The 19,438-nt window shown below is 52.1% G+C and overlaps 1 protein-coding gene across 4 annotated transcripts in view; it reads left to right on the top strand.

Moving 5' to 3' along the window:
* Nucleotides 1-17,335, top strand: part of ESRRB (estrogen related receptor beta) — a 105,504-nt gene extending 88,169 nt beyond the window's left edge. For 2 of the 4 annotated variants that reach the window (XM_065872935.1, XM_065872937.1), the window contains 4 exons: nt 1,181-1,291; nt 2,073-2,234; nt 10,383-10,652; nt 17,091-17,335. In XM_065872935.1, the coding sequence (XP_065729007.1) occupies nt 1,181-1,291; nt 2,073-2,234; nt 10,383-10,652; nt 17,091-17,335 (788 nt within the window). Of the gene's footprint in view, nt 1-1,180; nt 1,292-2,010; nt 2,235-10,382; nt 10,653-17,090 lie in introns of all 4 variants that reach the window. The other 2 variants (XM_065872936.1, XM_065872938.1) reach the window with 2 other exon arrangements.
* The last annotated feature ends 2,103 nt before the right edge of the window (nt 17,336-19,438 follow it).

Below are 19,438 nucleotides of genomic sequence, written 5' to 3'. Positions count from 1 at the left end.
GATGGAAGAAGGTAGGACAGGCAGGAGGAAGTGCCGGGGAAAGACAGGGCCCTGAAGATCACCTGACTGGGGCCCTGTGCCCATGACACTCTTGACCTTTGGGGAAAGGAGGAGGAGTTGAAGCCACTGAGCTTGCTTCCTCTGGGGACGCTGGCTCTGTCTCTGACTTCTTATGTGTGTTAGTCAAGGTCCATTTCATGGTAAGGAAAGGAGAGCCGCTCTGCTTTCTGTGTTCGTTCTCACTTGGAGCTCAGTTGATGTGTCCCATCCATCTTTTCATGTCAGGTCACATAGGTTGGTGGCCACACACAGGCTTGTGTAGCCTTGGGTGAGGAGCCCCCTGGAGGTCCTGTCCGCCCCGCCTGCTGGTGGGGCTGTCAAATGGTACCAACAGCTCTGTCCAGACAGCAGGAGCTGTGGGTGGGCAGCACTCTTGAAGGTGGTATGGACCCAGTGACAATAAGGGGTCTGTCTCCCGAGGATAGGGCCTCACTCCTGGAAAGGGACGTCAGGGTGGAATGGCCACAGCTGCTTCTGTACATGCTGTTGAGAGCCTTCCGGGCACCGGTGTTCCCGGTGTGGCCAGGACAGACAGCATGCTCATCCCGTGGGGCGTTTGTATAGACAGACAGAACTGAATCCTAGAATCTCTGAGGGAGGGATCCAGAAACTGACATCTGTAACGAGTGCCCATCTAGATGCTTTTTATGTGAGCAGTTTGCAAATCTTTGTTATAGCTCTTTGGAGGGGCCGCGCATGGCAGGGATTCCTTTCCTCTCTTGGTAAAGCTAACTCAGTCCTGCCTGGCTTCACGGCAGATCTAAAATGATGTGTCTTCTTTCCCCAGCTGTTGGAGGAGTGTGTTTGTTGTGCTTTGTCTTTTGGAGACAGAAAGACTCAAGAGCTGAAAGTTGCTTGGGATGGATTTCAGGAGGATGTTGACTCCAGAGAGGCAGGACCAGGCCTAGGGCAACCCGGATGGGCCATTATTACTGTGAAGACAATTATCTTAGGATTGTCCAATCACCTGGCCTGAGGCTGGCCATGTGGCAGCTGTAAAAAAAAAAGCCATCGGCACGTAGCCCTGAAGATTTAGCCATTGCTGAAATTCCAAAGTCAGCGCTAACACCCCTGGTGATGTTGAACAACTCTGAGACCTTCTCCCTTTCCTCCCCAAAAGGTGTGCGCCTTGATCGAGTGCGTGGAGGCCGCCAGAAATACAAGCGACGGCTGGACTCAGAGAGCAGCCCATACCTGAGCTTACAGATTTCTCCTCCTGCTAAAAAGCCATGTGAGTGCAGGGCAGTCCCTGCCCCTCTCGCCAGCATCTGTTCCTGGAACATCTGGCGTCCCTTTGGGGAAATGCCATCTTCACACTGCTGGGTTATGGGGCACAGAGGGTCACGGGGAGGGGCATCAGTGTCTGGCATTGGTATCGGGTACTTCAGGCTTCATTCAGAAGACCTTTCTTTCCTGTGGCATTTACAGAATGTAGCTCCAAATGCAGCATGATCCTAAGAGGGCACAGGCCCAGCATCCCTCACCTCCCACTCGAACCACGTTCATCTCAAGAGAATTCACCAGGCAACTTCCCTTGTTGGGATATTTCCCAAGAGCCCAAATCATCACTGCCGGCAGCTCTGTGGAGTCAGAAAGGGATGGACTGGGAGTTTTGGGTTAGCAGATGCAAACTATTACATATAGAATGGACGGACACCAAGGTCCTACTGTATAGCACAGGGAACTATAGTCAATGTTCTGGGATAAACCATAATGGAAAAGAATATAAAAAAGAATGTATATATGTATAACTGAGTCACTTTGCTGTATAGCAGAAATTAACACATCGTAAATCAACTATCACCAATAAAATAGAAGGAAAGAAAGAAAGAGAGAGAAAGAAAGAGAGAAAGAAAGAGGGAGGGAGGGAGGAATGGAGGGGTGTTTTTAGCCATGTTTGAGCTTCCTGGGGCTCCTCGGAACCCGACTTTTCTTCCTGAGCCATCTCAGATTCCACCTTGGCCCCTTTCCTCTTTTCCCAGGCATTTACATTCTCCCTTTTGTTGTTGCAGTGACTAAAATCGTCTCCTACCTGCTGGTGGCTGAGCCGGACAAACTCTACGCCATGCCACCCCCTGGCATGCCAGAGGGCGACATCAAGGCTCTGACCACTCTCTGTGATCTGGCAGACAGGGAGCTCGTGGTCATTATTGGCTGGGCCAAGCACATCCCAGGTGAGTCCCATAGGACTGGGGGAGAGTGTAGTCAGAGGCTCACAGCCGCTCTCTCCGTGGCTCTGGTTCTGATGCATGGGAACCCGTGACCCAGGAGCCCTGTGGAATCTTGGCAAAACTATTTTTCTCTGGCCTCCTTTCTCTCTTTGTGGGATTGGAGGTGAGCAGTTGTTTGGAAGGTCCAGTGATGTTCCTGAACTGCTGGGGGCTCTTCAGAACGGATTATCATTCTAGCAGGGGTATGATTGCTTCTACAATAGGTAATAATCAGAGCAGGTTCTTTGAATCCTTAAAGGCCAAAGAACAGGGTCTTATCCTAAATCTTATTGGCAATATACTGGAAAACAACACAGAAGAGGGATTGACTCTTGTTTCCTACTAGAGGCAGGTGAAGTGGAGTGGTTAAGTTAAGAACATGCACTTTGGAATCAGACTGAGATTCAGGTTCTGGGTCTGCAACTTGCTAGCTGTGTAACCCAAGGCAGGTCGCCCGACCTCTCTGCAAACGGGAAATACCAGCAGTGCCCCCTTCATGGGCTTGGATGTGGGGATGAAAGGCGAGCGTGTGTGTGATGCTTTGGCACATCCTGACGTCAGCTGCCTGCTCGCTCTTGCCATTTGCCTGATCCTAAGGGAGGCCTGTCTCTCAGTTTGGATTCTATGATTTTTAAGATCATTTCTGGCATGAAAAGTACATGTTACAAATGTGTTTTGGCTGATCCGGACTTGTCTTCGTTGCATGTGGCCCCAAACCCCTCTTTCAGTCTTTTTCATCCTGGATAAAGGGAGGGCGCTGATTTTTAATTTGTTTTTGTAGACTCCGATAGCCACATATTCTGCATCACACCCTTCTTGGGGGGCTTTCTAAAGTCTGCACAGCTTATCCCTTTGCGGTCCTAACAGCTTGGCTCGTACCGTCGGGGAGACGTCCTGTTCTTCTCTGGCAGTGGCCTGCCACGGACTCAGATTCTTCCTAGCTTTGTGATGTGGGACAGTTTATCTTCCTGTCTCTAGATCCTTTTTGTGTTTGCCACCGGCTCTGAAAGATGAATACAGCATGCATGGTTATGTAGCAAAGGTGTCCGAAACTTTAGATGCCAAGGCCCACAGTTGATTGGGGCAAGTCAGAAAGTCCTCATGTAAGATGTTATGGGCACAGCTTACAGGAAGGAGCCTTCCTGCGGACAACGGCTCAGAGGGGGTGCTGGTGTCACTTAGCTGGCAGGAAGCCTAGAATTCCTTCCACAGGGACTCCCTGACTCACGGGTGGGCTCCCTGGGGATCTGGGCTGGAGCGCCCTCACTAAGGAGCTCAGCCTCTTGGGATTACACACTCAGTAGTTTTTGAATCTGCCCTGCGCTGATTCAGCACCACTGTGGGGTCAGGCCACTGCTTAAGACACCTCAGCCTGGATTGCTCCACTAACCCAGGGCCAGGTTAGGCACCACTCCCCCTGCACACACCCCCTTCCCATCACACACTCCTCTTCCAGGCTGAGCAGGTACTGCATCGCAGCCACGGCTCAGGAGTGGCTCCTGGCGGGCCCGTGGGTCACTGCCTGCTTCTTCTACCACCTCGTGCCCACAGTTAACCCCCAGGGGGTAGAGTAGAACCAGGAGGCAGTGCCTCCCTTGCACCCATTTTCCTTCTCATCTCCCAGCCCCACCTCCCGTCTCTGCCCAACCGAGAGGGCAGTGGGCAGAGCAGAATGGCTGCTGAGGGCACAGACTTTGGATTCAGGCAGACCTGGCCTCTCATCCCAGCTCTGTCCTTACTGGCTCTGTGCGAGCTGCTTCATTTTTCTGTGCGTCAGGGTCCCCACCTGTGAGTAGTAGAGCCTCCCTCACTGGGTTGCTGGGAGGACCTGGCTCGCTTAGCCCAGGCCCCGCACAGAGTGGGCACCTGATAAATGGCAGAGACTGTGACCATTGTCGTTGCTAATAGTATGAAAAGCCTCCTTTCACATCATCATTTCTCCTTGTCCAAAGCTGAATTCTTTTTGCTTAAAAAATAAAATAAGCATAGGGGCTTATTTGTCTGTCTCAAATGCTAATTTGCCTATTTTGCATACATTTGCATGCTGAATTATTTGGGCCTGACCTTCTAGTGTTTAAGGTAAAATTAATTAATAGGGTCTCCTGCTACTGCATGTAAACCTCATATTAAGGGTGATGACGTAATCCAGTGCCTGATATAGTTAAACTAATTGACTTAATCCCATCTCAGGTTAGATGGAAAACTTATCTGAAGACCTGGTCAGAGAATGAGAATGAGAAACAGGGCAGGTTGAGTAGGGAGGATACAAGCCAGGGCCCCACCCTGGGACTTCTGTCAGCAACTGTCCATCTTGGTCCCTGGACAGACAGAAGGACTGGCTTGTGTTCTTTAGACGGCTCAGGTTAGAGCTCTGGAGAGGAGCCCAAGCCGCTGCCCTGAATTAAGCATAGGATACCACATTTCATGCGTCAGTATCGTCTAATCCAGAGCCTGGCACACAGAGGGTGCTTCCTACTTGCTTTTGCATGCATTTATTGAGCACTAACTGTATTTAAACTCTCTTGCTAGGAGTTGTGGCCCATCTAAAGAATTAGGTTAATTGCTGCCCTAAGGGTCTCATTTGGGAATAAGTTAGATAATTAAAAACAAACAAAACAAAAAACTTTTTTCATGGAAAATTTCAAACAGAGGTAGACCAAAGAGTATGATGAGCCTCCCCATTACCCTGCTTCAACAGTTATCCCCTCAACGGCCAATCTTGTTTCCTCTCTACCCACCCATTTCCCACCTCCTGTATCTCAGACGTGAGAAGGCAGATGCTTAGTTAGAATGCAGCAGGAAGAACCACAGGATGGAGTGCAGAGGCAGGAGGGATGCCACGGGCTTGTGGGGAGAGAGTTGAACAAGAGTGAGGCCTTCAGGATTGATGGGCAAGTGGCCATGGAGGAAAAGTCCAGAGGGACATTAAGTGCTGTGCACAGAAGCGGACATATTCATGCGGGCACTGAGTGGCCAGCTTAGCCGGAAGGAAGCCTCATTTGAGCACGGACTCATTCCCAGCACTCCCCTCCCTTTTCCCCATATTACTGAACACACAGGATACTTTTGCAAGGGTGAGTTCCGTGGGAAAGCTGGGGCTGCTGTGATTCCCCCAGAGCAGCAGCCACTCTTTCGTTTGAGTCAGTCTGAAGTTGCCCACCCCAGCACAGGCTTTTCCCTTGAGTTGAATTTTCCAAGTATTGGGCTGCCCAGAGAACAAGCCCAAGTCTTTAGAGTGTCCGCCTCTTATTCCCCATGAGCGAGAGATTAGAACAAGAGGCACCAAACATTCACAGGCAGTGGGTATCACTTGATGAATTGCAGCCTGCAGATGTTATTAGGTGTTATCCTCCCAGCCCAGGCAGCCCCGAGGGTGCCCCAGCCAGGACAGCTTCCTCCAGCTGGCCCTGCCCAGCCCAGGCTGACACGTGCACGGCCTCTGCAGGGGACACCCCCCAGGGACCTCCTAGCGGAGGGTCCCTCAGAGACCCTGCTACCAGGAAGCCACTGTCTGGCTCACACTGGGGAGAGAAGAACACCAGCGGCCGATGAAATATGGGCTGACGAGTGACAGCAGCTGTGTCTGGAGTGGCCTCAGATCCTATAATTACATCTCCCTTTATTACCTCTGCTAATGGCCCTCCAGGTCGACAGAAACGATAATAAATTAACAGATTATGAACTCCACTTGCCACAAATTATGTGCTCTTTTTTTTTTTTTTTTTTTAAATTCTAGAAGCTCATGCTGTCAAATCACTGGGGGATGGGGGCTTGGGAAGAGCCTGAATGTTATTAGATCAGTTGATGCAGATAAAGCAACTTTCCGGGGGCAGCAGAGCTCAGGGTGGGAGAGGTGGGAGTAGGCAGCCAGCTGGGAGAGCCCCAGGGGCACGGGCCACACGTAGCCTCTCCCAGCAGCCCCTCTGCCCCAGAATTGCTGATCAGTTGATGGAGGAGCCTCAGCCCAGCACAGGAACGCAGAAGTGAAGGGTGCATTGCTGAAGGGCAGGGAGGAGTGCTTCAGCTCCTTTGTTTGGGTTTAATAAAAGAAAGAATATGTGCTTCCAGTAAAGATGTGGCAGAGGGGTGGAAGTGATGTGTTCCAAATACCCATCTTTCTTAAGTCTCATTCTGGGAATTTGTGTATGTGTACAGCCACTGTGTGTGTGTCCCCTCCCTGCCATCGTTCATACTATGACACTGCTTTACACTCTGCTTTTCTCATTTAGTTATATGAAATAGTAGCGTTTACTATATGCTAAGCCGTGTTCTAAGCGGTCCACACGTTAGCTCATTTAATCCAAACAACCCAATGAGGTAAGTACTATTATTATTCCCATTTTACAGATGAGGAAACTGGGGCATAGAAAATGTGCCCAGGGTCACAGCCAGTGGTCAGCAGAGCTAGGATTCCAACAGACAGGCTGGCTCTGGCATCTGTGCCCTTAATAGTTAACGTCTTTCTTGGGCAGTGAGTATCTTTCTACATCCACATTCATGGTTCTTCCTTATTCTCTCTAGTGGCTTCTACTGTTCCATTCACCTAGCTAATAATTACATTTTATTACATTTATATAATAAGTACATATAGTACATTGGTTACATTCAGGTTGTCGCCTGCTTTGGGTCGTTACAAACAGATCTGACCAACAGCCTTTTCACATTTATCTTTTTATGTTTATGCGTACTTTTCTTTCTAGGAGAAATTCCTAGCAGTGAGATTGCTAGGTTGGAGGGAGAATGCCTTTTGTGTTATGCTTGATTTAATGTCACTTCTTCAACACGGACAGGTTCAAAAGCCAAAACTAGACAAAAACGCGTAGGCAGAACTCTCACCTCCATCCCCATCCCCTCTCCCTCCTTTCTCCTAGAGATAATTTTTATTTCTCATTTTTCCTTCTTGTGTTTCTTTTGTCAAACATTAGAAAATATTTGAGCTATTTCAAATATTAGAAAATATCCAATATTTCCCCCCTGACCTTGCACAAAACCAAGCAGCCTCTATCCACTGTGCAGCACTTTGGGGTGTGCACCTGGATTTTCAAAGCTATTTCTAGATCCTTCTGAAGAAGCTCAAGGAAGAAGAGAAGAGTCAGGGGCTGAGTCACTCCTCAAACCAGCCTAGCAAGGGGTGTGCACACGGGCCTCAGGACACCCTCAGGTGGTGGTCCCACATCCCCAAGTTGCTCCATCCCCCCCTCCACCGCACCCTCTGCCACTGACCTGCCCTGTAGGCCTGCCTCTGACTCAGGCATGATAAGCAAAGGCAGCTAAATCCAGACTCATGTCTAGAGGACTAAGAGGGTCCATCTATGTTCTTCTGGCCCATCTTCTCGTCACCCAGGAGTCGAGGCCCGGTGGCATCTGTCCATTCTTGCCTCTGTGCCAGGAATGTTTGTGGGGCCCCTTTGCACCAGGCTGGCACTTGGCAGTGGGGCTCGGAAGGTGAGCGGCTTGGTGCCCGTGCTCCCGGGAGCCCGGGGCACAGGAGTGACAGCGGTCCGTGCAGACACACCCCTTCAGGGCTCCACCTCGCCCCTCAGAGCTCAGCCCCAAAGTCTCCTCTTCTGCAGAGTCCCCCGGACTCTCTCATTTGGGCCACATTCCCCCGTTGCATGTTCTCAGCCCTTCATCTCACTGGAGCTCTTCTTACAGCTGTAACCTCATGGGGACACGCCGTGACTTGGGGTGTGGCTTTCCCTCTTGACTGAGCTCTGGAAGTCAGGGATCGGCTCTGGTTCCAGCTGGCCATTTTGTCCCTGGTGCCTGGCACTTAGTAGGTGCTCAGAAAGTATGTGGGGCGTGAACAAGGGGGCAGAGCGTGTCGCTCATGTTCTCCTAGCCCTGAACCTCTCGTGAATCTTTTGTCTTTCGTTTCCAGAAGCCTAGCTCCTACCTCACCCTCCCTCTCTGCCACCTTCCAGTTCAATTGTCTATTAATTTTGCCCCGTCCACCTCCTACATCTTCCCTCCCAGTCTGTCTGCCTTCAGACCCGCACCCCCAGTGCAGTCCCACACGTCCCTACGTACACACACCCCCCGTGCTGGCTGATTGGTATCTGTTAATTAATGTCGCCCCAGGCCTCTCCTGCTCAGAGGCCCGATAAGGGAAATTGGATGTCCATTTCTATCTATCTTTCATTACCACCCGGCTCTCCCCGCCACCACGGGCAGCCCACACCCGCTCCCACTCTGGGATCTGGACGACAACACACGAGCACCTGACCCCTCTGTGCCACAGCCTCTCCCCCGAGAAGGCGCATCAATCCACGCTCACCCCGTGTCGGCAGTATAATCGCTCCAGCTCTGTGGGCGATCACCCGGGGATGCCAGCAGCCGGGTGGTGATCCCAGGTCCGGGTTGTACAGATCGGCCTGCGAACTGTGATAGTCAGACTAAAAAGGGTGTTTACTGGGAAAGGGGTACCTGCTGAGCGAAGGGGGGCTTCCTCCCCGGGATGCCCCTTACAGTTGGACACTGGTTGTTGCGCTGGTTGGAAAACAGGGAGGGACAGTGGCTTTTAGAGACAGAGGACAGCAGATGAGGGTGGAATAGACTCCAAGAAATCCAGAGGCTTGGGACCGCCCCTGGGCCTCCAGTCTGGGGGCGGGGGAGAAGAATCACGTCAGTAGCGTGCTAACAACAACAGCAACAGTAATAGTACCTACCTTCCTCGTTCACATGTACTGAGCACCAGTTGTGTGCAGGGGGAGGTGTTAGGTGCTTCCCGCGGCCATCTCTTTTCATCCTCACTGCACCCTGAGTCAGAACACTGCATCTAAGTGGGGTTAGGTTCTAGGTCAGCAAGTAAAGAGTCCTACATAAGCAAAATTACCCGTGGAGCTCCCTTAATTTCAGTTGTCCATGACGGGTGCATAGTGCAGTGGCTTTGTGGATACCTTTCCTTTTTGGTACATCGGGTGTGGTCAGTCCTGGAACCCATCACTGAGTTTCTGGTTGAAGTTACTGCCTTGTGTTTAGTGACCAAGGTATTTGAAAATCAACTCTCCTCCTCCCTCCCTGCTTCCCTCGCTGCTCCCTTCCTTCCTTCCTTTTTTTTTCTTTCTCTTAAATCAAGATGTGAAGTGACTTTACCTAAGTTAAGTGCATATATAATACAGTTCCAGGGCGTCATTCTCATTTTGCAGATGAAGACTTTCTTCTCATCATTAATAATAATAGTAAGAGCTCAGTAAATGTATGTTTTGTAATCATGGTCTCATTTAGACCTCACAGTGACTCTCTGAAGCAGGCACTACTGTTATACCCATTTCATAGATGGGGAAGCTGAGGTTTGGGGAAGTAGCACAGCTCTTACAAGGTCAGCCTACAGGTAGTAAATGCAGAGTCGGGATTCAAGCCCAGGCAATCTCCAGAGCACACTGAACAAGACAGTGTCATAACTCTGGAGCCGCCCCTGCCCCCATCCTTCTTTCACTCTGAACTCAGCCTCCTTGCTAGTAGGGAGGGGGAAATGCCCATGATCCAAGCTCACAGAATACAGGACTGCTTGGGTCATTGTTAGGTGGAGAGTGATGGCCAGGCCAATGGGGGTCTGACCTCTGGGAGGACAGGCTGCCTGTGAGAAAGTGCCCCCTGACCCTGGGCGCTCTTGAGCTCTTAGCAGCCCCAGGCTGTGGTCACTGGCCGGGGACAGCTGATTCCTCCTCCTTCCTGGTTGGACCCCTGGGTCTCAGCACAGCTGAGACTCTGCATTGAGGTCAGGCGTCACTCGAAAGCACTAAAGCCTCCCCTGCGCTGAGCAGAGAGGGGGGATATGGAAACTCCTCTGAGTGGAAGGCACCCTATACTGCCACCTCCTGATTCTACTATGAATTCAATAACTCCTTAAATTACAAATACTTTTAATCAAAAAGCCTCTCTGCACATTCGAAAAATGCCATAGAACTAATAATGATAATAACAACCGTCAGCATTGACTGAGCTCTTGTTTTGTTAAGTCTTTTCCGTGAATTCCATGTCTGACTCATTCACCAAGGGAAGGACAATGAGACCAGCAGGTAAAAGGGAGGGGCAGGGTCCAGAGGTTCCCCACGAGCGCCAGGGAGGCCCCCTGACCTCTGCTGCCCTGCTTGCCCCCTCTTCCTGCAGGCTTCTCCAGCCTCTCTCTGGGGGACCAGATGAGTCTGCTGCAGAGTGCCTGGATGGAGATCCTCATCCTGGGCATCGTGTACCGCTCACTGCCCTACGATGACAAGCTGGTGTACGCTGAGGACTACATCATGGATGAGGAACGCTCCCGCCTCGCGGGACTGCTGGAGCTCTACCGGGCCATCCTGCAGCTGGTGCGCAGGTATAAGAAGCTCAAGGTGGAGAAGGAGGAGTTTGTGACGCTCAAGGCCCTGGCCCTGGCCAACTCAGGTACGGGCGGGTATGCGGCGTCCAGGGGGAGCCGCAAGAGGTCTTCTGGGCCTGGGGAGCACAGCTCTGGGGCCTGTGAGCAGGACCTCTGTAAGGGGCAGGAATGGTGTGAGAACGCCAGAGCTTCTTGTCACCAAAGATTGTGCAAGGGGTGGCCTGGAGTCGAAGAGATGGTGATGAAGACTGGCATTGGCTGAGTATTTCCTAAGGCCTTGATTTGCAGAGCATCCTCCTGGGCCCTTGCCATGAAGATCAGCACAGGGTTAAGGGCACAGATTTGGGAGGCAGGTTGCTAAGAGTCAAATCCTGCTCCTGCCACTTGGGCAAGTCTGTGCCGCACTTCACCCTGTGCCTCAGTTTCTTCATCAGTAAAATGGGAACAACAAACAGTCCAGAAGACTATGGAAGGGATTTATTTATATATAGGTACGCTTACACTATGCTTGGCATATAATAAGTGCTCGGTCTGTTAAATCAATTAGCCCTGAACTGATTTCATCTTACAGTCAACCCTATGAGCAAAGTTATTATTTTAACCCCATTTTACAAATGGGGAAACTGGGGCTTGGAAAGGTGAAGCAAATTGCCCAGGGTCACACAGTTAAAGAGTGTCAGACAGAGCTAGGACCCAAACCAAGGTCCTCTGATTCCAAAATCAACTCCAAGCTTATACACACTCCTTGAATCTCCCACTCAAATTGCTCAGGCCCAAGAGAGAAAACTTTCCTGGCATTAAAAAGGAGGCTTCACTCCATTTCTTTTAGCGCCCACCAACTTCTAGCTAGACTATCTGGGGAGAGGGACCGGGCATTGGTAACTCAGGTGAGTGAGCTTCAATGTAACCTGTGTCCACACTCTGCAGGTACCAGGCCAGGTGGAGATTGCAGAAGAAGGAGAAAGGCGGGGTCCCTGTCCTAAAGAGAGAGTGTCAGGCACGCAGATACATAATTCTGCTGCTGGGTGCATGCAGTAGTCAATTGCTCAGATCTCAGTCAAGTTCAAAGTGGACCCAAGTTCAAATTCTAGCTCTGATACTTCGTAGCAGTGTGACCTTGGGCAAGTTGGCAACCTTCCGTAGCTCTCCTGTGTGTAAAGTTGGGATGTCCCCATCCCTCCTCCAAGCACTTTTTTAAATGATTGACTGAAGATAACGCGCTTAGCCCAGTGCCTGGCCTAGGGGAAATGTTCAATAAGTATTAATTATTATCATTATTATTAATATTAGAGAAAACAAGTGTAATCAGTGTATGGAAGAGAGAGAGCTGGTTCCAGATGGAGACAGTACAAATACGGGAACCAGCCAGTTTGCTTAATGCTGTCACACTTTCACTGGAAGTTCCATGTCCTGGGAAACCTCAATCCCTGTAAAACTGAGACAGTTGGTCCCCTAACAAATGGCTTCACAGAGAATACAGGGGATGCTGTCACTGCCCCACTCAGACCCCCTTTACTGGGTTAGTGCATCCGTGCCCCAGCTGCTGAATTTTGCTGCTGGTAGCACACACCTGCCCCCTTCGCCAGAGACCTACCCTCACCTGCCTTGCTTGGAGGGTTACATATCCAACCCCCCGCCCCCTTCTCACCTTCAGCCAAAAGCGGACCCACACAGGGGAGCCAAAGGCTGGACTCCTGGAGTGGGATCAGGCACAAGCCAGGCTGCGTGCATCCTTACCGTGCTTGCCCCGCCCTCGCCCTATCCCGCCTCCTCACCTTCCTTTCTCCTGAAAGCACGCTCGCCACAAATCCCATGCACCTGAACCCCCATCTCAGGCTCTGCTTCCAGGGAATGTGACCTAATAGACAGAAGGAAGCTTTTTTTTTTTTTTTTCAGTTCAAATCCCTTTTATTAAAAAACTAATGCAAAAAAAAGAGTTAAACATTTTACATACTTCTGTAGAGACCATTTACACACACCTTGATTCCAAAATTGTAATGTAGTCTGTTAGAGAATGTTAACGCTGTTGGTTTCTTTTTGGTACAGTTTCAGATTGACAGAATAACTGAGCAGATAGTATATAGAGTGCCATACACCATCCCACCTTCATTCCCCAGCCCCTATACACAATTCCCATTAACATCTTGCGTTAGTCTGGTAATTTGTTGCAATTAATGAGCCAATTTTTTTTTTTAATCTGACGGCTTTTTTTTTTTTTAAGTTTTGTTTATTTATTTTTGGCTGCATTGGGTCTTCATTGCTGCGTGCTGGCTTTCTCTAGTTGCAGCGAGCGGAGGCTGCTCTTTGCTGTGGCGCGCGGGCTTCTCACTGCAGTGGCTTCTCTTGTTGCGGAGCACGGGCTCTAGGTGCGCGGGCTTCAGTAGTTGTGGTGCACGGGCTTAGTTGCTCCGCGGCATGTGCGATCTTCCCAGACCAAGGCTCGAACCCATGTCCTCTGCATTGGCAGGCAGATTCTTAACCACTGAGCCAGCATGGAAGCCCAATGAGCCGATACTGATACATTATTATTAACAAAAGTCCACAGTTGCCTTCAGAGCTTACTCTTTGTGTTGTCTGGTTCTATCAGTTTTGACAAATGCACAACGACAAATCTCCATCATCACATATCATGCAGAATAGTTTCACACCGTCACAGTTCCCTGCGCTCTCCTATTCCAAGGGAAGCATTGTCATCAGCGGTTGTAGAGGGGCTGGGGGTTTGGGTGGGCCGAGGAGGAAAGGGAACAAGTGAAATCAGAGGACACAGGGCAAGCACAGCGAGATGCAGCGAGGCCGCCCAGATCCTGGAGGGCACCTCCTGGATGTTGGACTCTCCTGACCACTTCTCACAAGAACCGGAGCTCACGCTTGCCCAGACCAGGAGAGGAACGTGAGGAGGTAGGAGGCCACTCATCTGTCGCCTCCACCCACTCCTCAACGCCAAGCTTTCAGAGGACTCTTTAGCTCTGCCAGCTGCTCTGGCCTTAGGTCTCAGTACATACAGACACGCGCGCACACACAGACATACACACATACAAATATAAAACACCTGAGGACCGACGGAGCCCGGCAGGAGCTGCCGCTAGCATCAAGCTTTGCCGGAGTAGGTGCTTTGCCATGAGAGACAAAGTGCCGGGAACCTGGACTTCTTGCCCCAGTGGCATTTACCAGGCCATCCTGCAGCTCTGTGCAGGTTCAAGAGCTCCAAGTGGAAAAAGAGGAGTTTGTGATGCCTCAGGCCTTGGCTGCGTCATGGAGCGATCAGGTGCAGGCAGGAAACAGAGAAAGAGCAGACCTGTTTGGAGGTATGGCTAGAAGAGCTGTTGGTGTCAGAGCAGAGGCTCCAGGACTCTGAAGGGAGTGGGGTGGAATAGGGTCAGTATAGGGAGCCGTGAAAGGTTGTGGAGGAGCGACCTGTCCCCAGCAGTGAGGTAGGACAGTCACCCAGGCAGACAGCGTGTTAGCTGGAGGAGAGACAGGGGCTAGGAGATCACTGGAGTGGTGCTGGTGGCAGCCCCCAGGGCCACCGCAGGTGCCACTGCGGAGGCTGAGTGGGTGGTAGCAGGTCAGAGGCTTTGGCCCCAAACCACGCCCCCTCGGAGCCTGCTGGCTGTCTTTCACCCCACCTCCCGGCCTCTCCAAGGCTCCCTGACAGCAGAAAGAATTCATAGCCATTGATTTTGTAATTAACAGTTTATCAATGCCATCGATACAGACTCGCTGATGGATTGCACAGGAATTAATCTTCCAATGTTATTTTATTTCATTTTTGGTCGAAGCCAGCTGCCAATTTTGGCCTCCTTGGGGAGCGTGGGGTGGTGGGGAGAGGAAACCGGCAGGAAGGAAAGGAATCTGGATGGCCAGGTCCCAGCCTTACAGGGACTAGTGCATCTTGGCTGCACGCTCTGGAATCAGCCAAGAGTGTAGGAATGGAGCCACGCTTCATCCCCAGCTGGCAAAGGAAGAGTCCTCACCCCCTTGGTAACAAGGAGCAGAAAAATGTGGAGGAGTCTTAGGTATGGGGCCGGCCCTGCAGGAGCACTCTCCTGCAGTCTGAGTTTTCACAGTAATGATAATAACAGCATTTATTAGTGCCTGATGACGTGCTAGTTCATTTAACCCTCACCACTACCCTGTGAGGTAGGCACTCTCATTTGCTCTGTTTCACAGACAGGAAACAATCTCAGAGAGCCTAAGTAACTTGGCCAAAGTCACACAGCATCTGAGACTCCAGAGTCTTATCCACCTCATTCTACTGCTATTCTCCTAAGAAAAAGAGACAGGACCCTTGGAGGCATGGGCTGAGTATGGATCCAAAACGTCAGAGGGAATTACTGGGGTTAGCCAGTTGGTACAACTGCCCTTGGCAGTCTGGTATCTAAACCAACCCAGCAATGCAAAGGAATTGCCCTGCTTTTTTTTGAAGAATTCAGGAAACTTGCCCAGTCTTCCTTGACAACCCACGCAGAGCTTCAAGTTCCCTTGCTTCACATGCACCCATACCCTCCCACCTTTGGCAGGCCCTGGGGGCTGCAGTTCAGGGTGGTGGCTCCATATCTTTCAGGCACATCAGCAGAGGGCTGGTTATTTTCCCCAAGGCCATGAAGTGGGTTCTACTTTGCTTCTGCTCAGACCCAGCTGTCAGCAGGCACCTCCCTGCCCCTCTGGGATTTAGGTAAATTTCATTTGAAGTTCATGGCCTGAGCCCGAAGCCTTCTCCAGGATTCTGTAGAACTCCCAAGAGCATCTTCCGTCACTGTGCCCCGTGTGTCCAGCCATGCTTAGTCCCCCCGTATCCCCCACCACATGGCACGCAGACACAGAGCTCAGCCCCTTTATCTGTGTGTGTGTACTGTAACAGCTATTTTGTAAGGTTAGTGAATGCGCTGAAGACTTGAGCTGGTGCCTCCTGGCAGCAGTAACAATAATAATCATGATGAAGGTCGTCACGGTCATGACGGTTATGCTGGTGGCGATGGCGATGATGATGAAGGTGATGGTGGCGATGGCGATGATGATTGACGGTTATGCTGGTGGCGATGGCGATGATGATGAAGGTGATGGTGGCGATGGCGATGATGATTGACGGTTATGCTGGTGGCGATAGCGATGATGATGAAGGTGATGGTGGCGATGGCGATGATGATTGACGGTTATGCTGGTGGCGATGGCGATGATGATGAAGGTGATGGTGGCGATGGCGATGATTGACGGTTATGCTGGTGGCGATGGCGATGATGATGAAGGTGATGGTGGCGATGGCGATGATGATTGACGGTTATGCTGGTGGCGATGGCGATGATGATGAAGGTGATGGTGGCGATGGCGATGATTGACGGTTATGCTGGTGGCGATGGCGATGATGATGAAGGTGATGGTGGCGATGGCGATGATGATTGACGGTTATGCTGGTGGCGATAGCGATGATGATGAAGGTGATGGTGGCGATGGCGATGATGATTGACGGTTATGCTGGTGGCGATGGCGATGATGATGAAGGTGATGGTGGCGATGGCGATGATGATTGACGGTGATGATGGTGGTACTAAGATGATGGTGGTGATGGTGTTAACGATGATGCTGGTGGTGGTGGTGGTGATGATGATTGACGGTTATGCTGGTGGTGATGGCGATGATGATGAATGTGATGGTGGCGATGGCGATGATTGACGGTTATGCTGGTGGCGATGGCGATGATGATGAAGGTGATGGTGGTGGTGGTACTGATGATTGACGGTTATGCTGGTGGCGATAGCGATGATGATGAAGGTGATGGTGGCGATGGCGATGATGATTGACGGTTATGCTGGTGGCGATAGCGATGATGATGAAGGTGATGGTGGCGATGGCGATGATGATGAAGGTGATGGTGGTGGTGGTACTGATGATTGACGGTGATGATGGTGGTACTAAGATGATGGTGGTGATGGTGTTAATGATGATGCTGGTGGTGGTGGTGGTGATGGTGATGATGATACCACCAGCTGGGCACTTATTTTGTGACAAGTACTGTTTTAAGCCCTTGATCTGTATTAACTCACTTAACCTCTTGAGGTGTAGGTATGGCTATTATCTCTTTTCAAAAATTAGGACAATGAGGCACAGAGAAATTAAATAACTTGCCTAAAGTCACAGAGCTAGCAGGTGAGGGACACAAGATTACAATTCCACCAGTTTGGGTCCAGAGTCCACCTGACACCTCCAGGACAATGACAGGTCTGCTCGTGTTTAAGCCCTTCAGGGTCTCCACTGCCACCTCTTGGTGGGTTCTCAAGAAAAGTCCCCAGTGGATACAGATCTCTCCTTGGGTGTGAACCACAGCTCCGTCATTGGCCTCTGTGACTTCAGACTGGCAACTTAACCTCTCTGAGCCTGGGTTTCTCTCTCTGTAAAGTGAGGATTTGGAAGCCTCCAAAGCAGAGATCAAGGACCCTGGGGTGGCCCCCACGCCCAGGGCAGTGCTCTCCGGCCACGCCCACTGATGCTCTGCCTTGTGTCCACAGATTCCATGTACATCGAGGATCTGGAGGCGGTCCAGAAGCTGCAGGACCTGCTGCATGAGGCGCTGCAGGACTACGAGCTGAGCCAGCGCCACGAGGAGCCGCGGAGGACGGGCAAGTTGCTGCTGACGCTGCCTCTGCTTCGGCAGACGGCTGCCAAGGCCGTGCAGCACTTCTACAGCCTCAAACTGCAAGGCAAGGTGCCCATGCACAAACTCTTCCTGGAGATGCTGGAGGCCAAGGTCTGATGGCCTAGCCCAAGGACCGACTCCCACCCAAGGACAGACAAACCGACGGGGAGACCTCCACAGCCACCAGCCTCAACATTCAAGTCCTGTATCATGGCCACGAGCAGTCCCAGAGGAAGGGGCTCCTGGCCTCCTGGCTGTGTGCAGAGCCCTGGGTGCTGTGGGGTAGGGAACGGGGATGGGAGGGCAGGGCACGGGGCTCATCTGTAACTGGCTTTTTCTTTGGTATGTTTTTCCTCCGCCACGGGCAACGCTGAGGCCTGGGCCAGAGCTGACTCCCCTGAGGCTGGAGACCACCAAGGAAGTGCCCCCTCTCCCTGCCAAATCACCAAGAGGCAGCACGAACAGAACACGTTTCCTAACCCCATGCCCGACCCCCTGTCCTCTGTCCATGGCCTGGGTGGGCAGCGCTTAGCGCCCAGCATACTCAAGTGGGGTACCTTCTGGAGGTTTCCCTCTCCCAGAGTGCAGTTACTTTCTTGCAGGGGTGCTGCCTACTCTGGGCTTCTGTGGGGCCCCTCAAGAGGCCCTACGCCTTCCACAGTCCAGACGGCTCCCTCCCTCCATCCTTCCTCTAAGCTCCCAGGCCCGGTTCACCATCAGGAGAGTAGCGCCAGAAGTCATGCGTTTCCCTGGTGACCCCAACCCTCGGTGCGCCCCCCTGCCTGCCTGTCACCGCGGCCCCAGGGCCTGTCCTCCCCCTCTCTCCCCCAGGAGTCCTGCTGCTACTTCCTGCCCTACCTCAGAGCTCACTCCCACAGTGGGTTCAGCCAGCCAAGACCTCAGGGCCCGTGGGTGGGACTGGTGCTGGTTCAGAGAAGAGCAGGGGCCAGGTAACACTCCCCAGCGCTCCGCCTTCTTCTGGCTTCTCCCACTCCCCGGGGGCAGGTCCAGAGCAGGTAGGCCTTGGGAAGTCAGGGAGATGCAGGGGCCTGACCCCGTCTGAAGGCACCCTGTGCACTTGATTCTGGCAGCCCTGGGAGGACCGGGTCAGGATAGTAGGGAGAGCCCAAACCAATCTTTGCCGAGCACAGAAAGTCCCAGAAGCAGAGATGAGCAGGCGGGGGAACCCTGAAGACAGAGGCTCGCTGGAGGTCACCAGCCCACCTGATCTTTCCTGGTATCCAGGGGCAGTGGACACCGAAGCCCCCTCCCCTGCATCCCAAGGGCTGGGTGAATCAGTGCCACAGGAGGGGTTGCTCCTGCCATCCTTGGCCTAAGGAGGTGTAGCATAGCTCCCTGGGTGCACTTAGAAGACCAGCTTTCTGGCAGGACAACCACTCCAGCCCCCCATCAGTCCTCCAGGCTGCTGTGTAAGGTGACAACCACCCCAGTTGGCCCAGGACCGGTTCTGGCACTGAAAGTCCATTTCCCAGGAAACCCCTCAGTCCTGCCCAAATAGGGACAGTTGGTCACCCATTTCTGCGAGTGGCTCTGAAAGTTTGTTCTCACCCACTTGTGGTAAGTCTGGGGCAGCCTTGAACATGCCATCTGGTGCTCACGGGGTTGGCTGAGGGCCGCTCGGGGGATCGCCCGAGGATGAATGGTTTTGAGCATTCTGGAGAAGCTGCTTCCAATCAGCTGCCTTCTAAAGCAGGGATAAGAGCATCCCCGCTGGGCACATCCCTGGGGAATCCACACACACATTCTAACCCGACCTCTAGTCACTTGGAGAGACAGGCAGATCCCACCCACCCGTCGCTAGGACCAGGAGGCCAGGCGCCCTCCGCCAGTCTCGCAGCTTTCCAAGGGGAGCAGCTACCGCTGGCTCCACCTCTCCAACCCCAGACACCGCTCCTTCTGAACTTTTGCTGGGACGTGCTGAGGTCACCCCAGGCAGGAGGGTTGGCTAAATCCTAGCAGCTGCTCTCAGATACCTTCACATAGAAAATGTCAGGGGTTCCAAGAGACTTCACAGACCAGCAAAGTGTGCCCCCCCTCCCTTTTGCCTGTGGAGATGGCCACAGTCACTTGTCAGTCAGCATTGGAATGATCCGGGATGCTTCAGCCCTAGCTCTCTGTGCAGTCTCCAATCTGGGAGGACAGGCACACAGGTGCCTCTAAGGGACCAGGGGTAGAACCCAGGCCTAACCTAGCCACTGG

This window comes from Phocoena phocoena, chromosome 2 (genome assembly GCF_963924675.1).
Source record: "Phocoena phocoena chromosome 2, mPhoPho1.1, whole genome shotgun sequence".
NCBI classification, from domain to species: Eukaryota; Metazoa; Chordata; class Mammalia; order Artiodactyla; family Phocoenidae; genus Phocoena; species Phocoena phocoena.
This window is presented reverse-complemented; position numbering and strand designations above follow the sequence as displayed.